This window comes from Raphanus sativus, chromosome 4, assembly GCF_000801105.2.
Source record: "Raphanus sativus cultivar WK10039 chromosome 4, ASM80110v3, whole genome shotgun sequence".
Classification (NCBI taxonomy): Eukaryota; Viridiplantae; Streptophyta; class Magnoliopsida; order Brassicales; family Brassicaceae; genus Raphanus; species Raphanus sativus.
Genome location: NC_079514.1, coordinates 36,952,665 through 36,961,788, shown reverse-complemented (window position 1 = coordinate 36,961,788; position 9,124 = coordinate 36,952,665). Strand labels below are relative to the sequence as shown.

Genomic DNA, 9,124 nt, shown 5'->3' with positions numbered 1-9,124 from the left:
CGGATCATCTTTTTTGAGAGAGAAAATTGAGAGAAAATTATTTGAAAATATTTGGGAGAAGATGAATAATTTTTGATGAAGAAAATGAGTGAAGTATGAGTGTATTTATAGATGTAAAATTACTGTTCATAGCCGTTTGAAAAGGGTAAAATTTTGAAATTTTTTCTTTGTGACCGTTGGCGTTAAATCGTTGAATCGAAAATCAGTCTGAAAATATCGTAATAATCAGTCAATCAATTTCAGTAAATTTCACGATATTTTTATATAGGTGAGCAAACATTTATATAATAATCACGATATAATAAACAGATAAATATCAATCGCATTATGGTGATAAATAAATTTCCATATTAGTATTAAATAAATTTTGCGGCGGCACAGCCAAGCCAAATAATTATGGTGTAATTAACAATCAAGGTTTATTAACGAGGCGACGTACCGCCCGCATTAATATAGATAAATAATAGTGAATTTAAAGCAAACCTATAAAATAATAAACAATAATATAGGCGGTATACCGGCCATTATAGCAGGGTAAATATGATACATATAAACTTTACCGAATTGCAGAGTGATCGTGCTGATAACGTGTTATAAAAAGACTTATAAATTTTATGTGTATCGGAAATTTTATAGAAAGAAATTTTATACCCGCAGGAGAAAGATAACACTGATGTATGATAAATAAACGAGAGAGTGTTTCTTATAGAAGAGAGGAAGAGAGGTGTGTTTACAATCGAACGAATTCGTTCGTTTATATAGAGAGTAAAAAGAAAAAGTTACTGTGCGTGCATAGTGACGTGGGCTCCACATAATAAATCTCATTTGTCGAAGTTACGGTGCGTATATCTTTGACGTTGCTTCTTCTTCTGTTTTTCATGTTTATAACACTTGTTAATATTATTAACGACAAATATAACACTTTTCATAACGAGTAATAAAAGCAACTTTTGGTTATGTGGCTGATATAGGCCCGGTCTACAATGTGTCGGTAGGACCAAATAAAAAGGCCCATGTAAAATTTGTAGGGTGCCGTGGAACAATATGGTCAGCTCGACTTTAGGAGAAATATGGTGACAATTTTGGGCAATGGTTGAATTTGGTGAGATTGTGAGAGGCAGGTGACACCATTTCTCCATGTCTCTGTCTTTCGTGGTAGTGGTAGGTGACACCATTCCTCTACTATAATTATCATCTATCTTATTAAAACAGAAACATTCTGTTGGACCTAACATTTATTTTGTAAGTTTTTAAATTAAATACACATTTATACTGTATAGTTAAACCTACATTAAATCACTAATGTTTCTTTCTTTATATTACTATCCATGTTTCCAAACAATATACTTATTTCTTTATACTACTATCAATGTTTCCAAACAATATATTTTTATACTACTATCAATGTTTCCAAACAATACAATAATTAATCTTAGTTATTTTATATATATATCATTTTCTCTTAAAAATTTTGTAGAAACGTTATAATTTCATAAATTGCAAAATAATGAACTTTAAAATTTGGATTATAAGATTAAATTATGAAACTATTACAATTTAAATCCAATTAGATTACATATCGGTCATTCATCAGTTCAATCGGTTAGTCTCGGGTTTTAGTGATTTTTTTTAATATGTATATTTTAAAAACCTAAATTGAATTGTTAGATCTCCGGATTAACCGGTATAATCACAATCGGATTGAATTTAAAAACACTGATTTAAATGCAAAAATATTTTAAATACACACTCTTTAAAAATTACCAAAATATTTGTTAAATTATTAGTGAAATTTTTCATCGTAAAATATTCCGCGCTTAAAGCGAATCAAAATCTAGTTTATCTTTAAAAGAAAAATTTCCTTATCATGTAGCGCCACACATAATGACATATGAGATTGTGCTATAGTTTATATTTGAAGTCAATAGAGTGGTTGCTGCTAAATTGACGACATTGAGAGGGATTTTCATGGATGTATTGTATATGTGCCAAAACGTCTAAGCCTTTAATTGTGCTTCAATTCACGTTTATTTTAGTAACCTTAAAAGAAGAAGATAAAATCATTTAAAAAAAATCATAATAACGTCATGGTTTCATGACGGCGTGAGCTTTGACGACGTCTCAAAACGCCTCGAGTTCAGACCTAACTTTCATGTGTTCATTCTTGTCCTTTGACTTTTTCTTCTTCTTTACATAGTTTTCAATTTTCAGTACGTTTGTATTGATCGCATGGCCAAACCGTACATTGGGTCTCCATTCGTAAACATCTGGGCAAACTGCCTATACACTACTGACTCACTGATTTAATCAAAAAAATTTAATCAAAAACTAACAAAATTTTCCAACAATTAAATATAAGATTGGCTACACGTTGTAGAAAGTTCACGTCACCAAAAGGAAATGAACTTAGCAAAAAAAAAGAAAAAAGGAGAGACACACAAAGATGGACTCTCATAAAGTTTTAAGAAGCTTACCTGTTTTGAAATCCCTTCAAACAACCTTTAATTGTCCAAAACAATCTATTTTATCAAAACGTAAATATTACATGAAACTAACATATACTTGCACTATTATTTACAATTTGTGTCCTTAGAAAAACTTAAATGCTAAAAAAGAAAAAAGAAAAGCTTAGATATACATTAAAGGTAACAATGTCAAATCAATTTCCAAATAATTTATTCACAATATTTTTAATATACTTTATTTAAACATAAATATATTTATTGTTTGATAAAACAAAATATGTTGAGAAAAAGGTAAAATCTTCTAAAAATAAATATTTATAAAACGATTCACTAATTTTTAAAATATTAATAAAAATAGTTTATAAAACGAAAAATAAAATTAGTTATTGTTTTTACATTATATAACCATAATTTATTTTTTAAAATAAAAAGACTATATGAAACTAAACATATAAATTATATAAAATTGATTGATTAACTTATTTTATTTCATAAATATGCAATTACAATCATTTAAATAAGTAAATATAATATCACCCCATGTTATAACGGATTAAAACTTAATTAAGAAACTATGTAATATATCTAAAAAAAATTGTTAAAATATTTTAATTTTCTGCATCTATAACTATATATATTATACTACATGACTAAACATCAGAAACGTAATTGTTAAAAACAAAAACATGCATCTACCTTTTATGACATTGCATAAACAATATATACTAGATCTTGACCCGCCCAACCGGGCGGGTATTTATTTTATGTTTTTAGTTTTTTATTTATAAATGATATATTTGTGATATTTAAATATAAATTTAGATTGAAAATTAACATTTGTAGTTATAATAAAAATTAAAAGTTTAAAAAATATTTTGATATAAATTTTAAATTCCTAATTAAAATAATATAGAGATGGGTCATAATTTTTTCCAATTCCAAAATCTTAGCATTCTTAATAACAAATAAAATAATTTATAAATACCTAAAATATATAAACATATTTGAAATTAAAATAAATTTGTTTTAAGAAAAAATCTTACGCCATTATTGTTTATTTTCTATAGTTTGACCCGTGGCCGTATAAATATTTGCTTTCACTTCAATTTTTTTCTTTGTTCAATGATAATATATATATATATATATATATATATATATGTGTGTAAATTAATATGTATTACATAATTGTTAGTATAACATTTTAAAACAAAAATTTTATTTATTACTTTAAATAATTATATTATGTGATTTTAATCGTCTATTATATCACAGTATATCATATAAAATCTAATATTTATAACTAATTGGACTTATATTATAAAAGTGTTATACTAACAATTTATAAATAAAATATTTTATATTTTATTTATATGATATATAAATTGGTTTTGATGTGTGATTTTTATTTTATTATTTTTATCAATAAATATTGAAAAATATTAAATGTTAACAAAATATTTATTAGGAAATTTATTTTGGTTAATATTCATTCTATTAAAGAAATCTATTATTTAAATTAAGAAAAGACATTAAATACTTAAATCTATCATTTAAATAAGGAAAAGACAAAATTCTCTACTATCTTTGTTACCAAACAAAATTTAATTTTTTTAAAGACTCTTATCCCTGTTACCAAACAAAAGCTTAAAGTACTTCTACTTTAATAAGATAGATTTACTAGAAAATAAATTGGCATATTTTTTCTTGAAAATGAGTAATATTATATAGTAATTAGACAGCAACAAAAAACTCAACGATTTATTGTGAGAATAAAAATACAATTTTAAAATTAATTTTAATGTATATTAAATGAGATGTCACTTTAATAATTTTTGCTTAGAATACATAGGTGAAAGTTTAAGAAATACTATTATAATTTTATTGGTTAATGATTTTTTGATTTTATTTAGTTTAGGCAAAACTAAAAGTACATAAGCAAATTCACTCAAATGTCATTTTATATTTTCAATGTACATAATATATTTTTTCAGTTTTTATCTTTGTTTTTAATTCATTAATTAAAAAAATAACATAATGTATTAAATAAGGGTACAACAGAAAAATTACTAGTTTTCTAAAATTTGTGTGCTAAAACCTTAAAGTACACATTGTAAAACAGACAAAGTAATATTTAGTAGAAACAAAAAAAATTATATTTTATTCATTTATAATTATTTTTATTTTATTTGAGTAAAATACTATATCTCACTTAATATATAGTAAGATTGGTTCTAAGGATATTTTCAGATTTGACTAAAATAAATAAAAATTAATAGATCAAATTATAATAACTTTTACTAAGCTTTCATTTATGATTGATTCATAAAAAATATTTAAACGTTATCTCGTTTGATGGGAAATCGGCCAATTCATACCTCAACAGAAGACCGTGGTCCCGATCAGTACATACACTCGGACCTTGTGCTAAAACATACATCAACACGTAATATATTCAAATTTCATACATCAACTAACGAAATTCGGCTTTTACATACATTGACCGTTTATCCATTAGTAAAAAAAACGGAGTCTGAGCTGTCCGTTAAATAATGATTGCGTGGCTTTTTATATTTTAAATAATTAATAATTAATAAAAATAATTCTACATATAAGGGAGGTGAAGGGATTCGAACCCGGGTCTGCACAAAATAATAACATGCTATTTAACCACTGTGACAAACAATACTTGTAGAATTTATACAACATAGTTTGTATTTGTACCTAGTGAATATTTCATTCATATATAGCAATTCTCCCAAATAATTATTTAAATAAACAGTGAAAAAAATATTAATTCTCTCAAACAATTGTTGTCGAAATATATATTTTTTAAATTCAAAGTTTTATGAAAAAAGATTTCCAGTTTTTTTTCAATGTTTTGAAAAAATTTAAAGGACAATTCTCCTAAATAGATTATTTTCAAATTTTTGTCACAAAAAGATACTAGGGAGGAAAATGACCAAAAAATTCATTTAATAGGTAAAAGATTCTTATATCATATATATATATATATATATATATATATTTCAATAAAATTAATAAAAAATATTTTTTATAGTTTCAGATTATATGTTTTCAAATTCAGATTTTTATATATTTTTCTGAAAATATTTTTTCGAATATTTTTTTGTTTAAAATGAAATTTTAAAATATTTTCAAAAATTATTTTCGAAAAATATTTTTAAAATTTCATTTTCAAATTTCAAATATATTTGTGAAAAAACCTTTTTAGTGTTATTCTAGGGTATTTCTCTCTTTTTTAAAAAAAAATATTTATTATTTTTTATTATTTATTATTTTTTAAAATTCAAAACCACCTCTCAACTCAAAACTATAAGTGTATATTAGTTAATCCTAAGAATATAAATGTATATTTACTTTAATAAAACCTCCATAGTTGAAGAATCAGAATTCTTGCTGTAATAAAATAAATTTAAAGTATTTTCAGAAATTCAAAAAGTTAAAAAAAATTTGAAAAAGTTTTAATTTAAAATCATATATTTCGAAAACTAAACAAATTTTTTTTTATTATTCGATTAAATAATTATTGGAGATAATTGTCATATTTGAATGAAACATTCATTAGGTATAAATAGGATACAATAGAAAAAGAATCAACGAAGCATGTTTGGCACAGTGTTTATCGGACATGTTGAAATATTGTCCAGACCCAGGTTCGAGTCTCTCTTACCACATTTTAGATAGTTTTTATTAATTATTTAAAATATAAAAAGCCACGTAATCATTATTTAACGGACAGTTCAGACTCCGTTTTTTTTGACTAACGGATAAACGGTCAACGTATGTAAAAGCCGAATTTCGTTAGTTTATGTATGAAATTTGAATATATTACGTGTTGATGTATGTTTTAGCACATGGTCCGAGTGTATGTACTGATCGGGACCGCGGCCCTCTGTTGAAGTATGAATTGGCCGATTTTCCCTCGTTTGATATATAGTAAGATTGACTCTAGGATTACTTTTTTAGATGACTAAAATAAATGAAAATTTATATTCAACAATCATTCAAATTATTACAATTTTTTAAAAAAAATTACATATATGATTGACTCCTAAAAAAAAGTTTTTTAAGTCAAATCTCATTTAGTAGTATACCAAGATTAGCTTTAGAATTATCTTATAGGATAAGATGTTTGAAACCACTAAATTTATTTCTATCTCAATATTCTTTTTTTATCAAACTTCCATGAAAACTTTTGTCAAAAAGACTATTGTATAAGTGGTTTCATATCCTCCACCTTTCACCAAACCCTTCTCACTTTACGGTCCTTACCTACCCCCCATCAACAACACCAAGCTCACCTTTCTCACACACATACAACCCGTTAAAGCTAACGCCGTTCAATATTGCACCAACTCCTAACGCCGTTAGCCTCAGTTCTCAAACCAAACCAACCTCTTCCCTCTTATAAAAACCATCTCTCTCTCTCTCACACAACCATTTCTTCCTCATCAGCACCAATGGATCTTCTCTTGCTGGAGAAGTCTCTCATCGCCGTCTTCGCGGCGGTGGTTCTCGCCACCGTGATCTCCAAGCTCCGCGGCAAGAAACTGAAGCTACCTCCAGGTCCTATCCCCGTTCCCATCTTCGGAAACTGGCTCCAAGTCGGAGACGATCTCAACCACCGTAACCTCGTCGACTACGCCAAGAAGTTCGGCGACCTCTTCCTCCTCCGTATGGGCCAGAGGAACCTCGTCGTCGTCTCTTCACCCAATCTCACCAAAGAAGTGCTCCACACGCAAGGCGTGGAGTTCGGATCTCGGACAAGAAACGTCGTCTTCGACATCTTCACGGGGAAAGGACAGGACATGGTGTTTACCGTGTACGGTGAGCACTGGCGCAAGATGAGAAGGATCATGACGGTTCCGTTCTTCACGAACAAGGTGGTGCAGCGGAACAGGGAAGGGTGGGAGTTCGAAGCCGCGAGCGTTGTGGAGGACGTGAAGAAGAATCTTGATTCCGCCACGAAAGGGATCGTGTTGAGGAAACGCTTGCAGCTGATGATGTACAACAACATGTTCCGTATCATGTTCGATAGGAGGTTCGAGAGTGAGGATGTTCCTCTGTTTCTAAGGCTTAAGGCCTTGAACGGAGAGAGAAGCAGGTTGGCTCAGAGCTTTGAGTACAACTATGGAGACTTCATCCCTATCCTTAGGCCGTTCCTTAGAGGCTACTTGAAGATATGCCAAGATGTGAAGGATCGAAGACTATCGCTTTTCAAGAAGTACTTCGTTGAGGAGAGGAAGTGAGTAGTTTTTTTTTTTTTGTAACACTTAGGAAGTGAGTAGTTTATATCATCTTTGTTCTTGATTTAGGGTTTTTTTTGAAACTGACGTTGTGAGATCTCACTGCAGGCAGATTGCGAGCTCTAAGGCTACGAGTAGTGAAGGGTTGAAATGCGCCATTGATCACATTCTTGATGCTCAGCAGAAGGGGGAGATCAATGAGGACAATGTTCTTTACATTGTTGAGAACATTAATGTCGCTGGTAAGCTTCCTCCTTTGTTCCTTGTGGGATACGTAATCAATCCTCTAAAAGTCTCTTGTTTGCTTGTCTAAAAAAGTAGACACTACTTTTTTGTACGAATCCTATTAGGAATAAATTCTCACATCGGAAATTGGAAAAGGATCTTAAATAATATATTTTAAAACGGACCAATCTATTTATCAACAATTAGCATTTCTTGTCTCAAAATTTTTGAAATTGTTATGTGTTTGAAGCTTGTGCTGGCTATTATGTCTGTCTGATGCTGATATATTTATTTTGTCCTAAAACAGCGATTGAGACAACATTGTGGTCTATCGAGTGGGGAATTGCGGAGCTAGTGAACCATCCTGAAATCCAAACCAAGGTAAGGAACGAAATCGACACGGTTCTTGGACCAGGCGTTCAAGTCACGGAGCCTGAGCTTCACAAGCTTCCCTTCCTCCAAGCAGTGATCAAGGAAACGCTTAGACTAAGAATGGCTATTCCTCTCCTCGTGCCTCACATGAACCTCAACGATGCTAAGCTCGCCGGGTACGACATCCCAGCGGAAAGCAAGATCCTTGTCAATGCCTGGTGGCTAGCGAACAACCCTAACAGCTGGAAGAAACCTGAAGAGTTTAGACCTGAGAGGTTCTTTGAAGAAGAGGCGCACGTGGAAGCCAATGGTAATGACTTTAGGTATGTGCCTTTTGGTGTTGGACGTAGAAGCTGTCCTGGGATTATATTGGCGTTGCCCATTTTGGGAATCACTATTGGTAGGTTGGTTCAGAACTTCGAGCTACTTCCTCCTCCGGGACAATCTAAAGTGGATACTACTGAGAAAGGTGGACAGTTCAGCTTGCACATCCTTAACCACTCAACAATCGTAATGAAGCCAAGGACCTTTTGAATTTTCTAAATTAAAAAAAAACACAAGAAAATTTAATTTCTGCAAAATGACTTTTGTAAAGGATGGTTGTGAGATATGCTGAATATTCATTACTTGTTTTGTTTCTTTTGGAAGGTGTTAATGTGAATGTCGGTAAAGAGGTGGTGCGCTGATTGAAATAACTAGTGGTTCCCATTGTTTTGAATGTACATCGTTTTTATGAAGTTTCAGAATCCTTTATGATTGTTGAACCATAGTTATCAATTTGGAGTTTTCTTCTAA

The 9,124-nt window shown here is 29.7% G+C and overlaps 1 protein-coding gene across 1 annotated transcript; it reads left to right on the top strand.

The window, feature by feature from the left end:
- The first annotated feature begins 6,904 nt into the window (after window positions 1-6,904).
- Window positions 6,905-9,124, top strand: LOC108848885 (trans-cinnamate 4-monooxygenase). Its single transcript, XM_018622338.2, has 3 exons — window positions 6,905-7,731; window positions 7,841-7,974; window positions 8,265-9,124. The coding sequence occupies exons 1-3, from the start codon at window positions 6,947-6,949 to the stop codon at window positions 8,861-8,863; spliced, it is 1,518 nt and encodes a 505-aa protein (XP_018477840.1). The 5' UTR covers window positions 6,905-6,946; the 3' UTR covers window positions 8,864-9,124.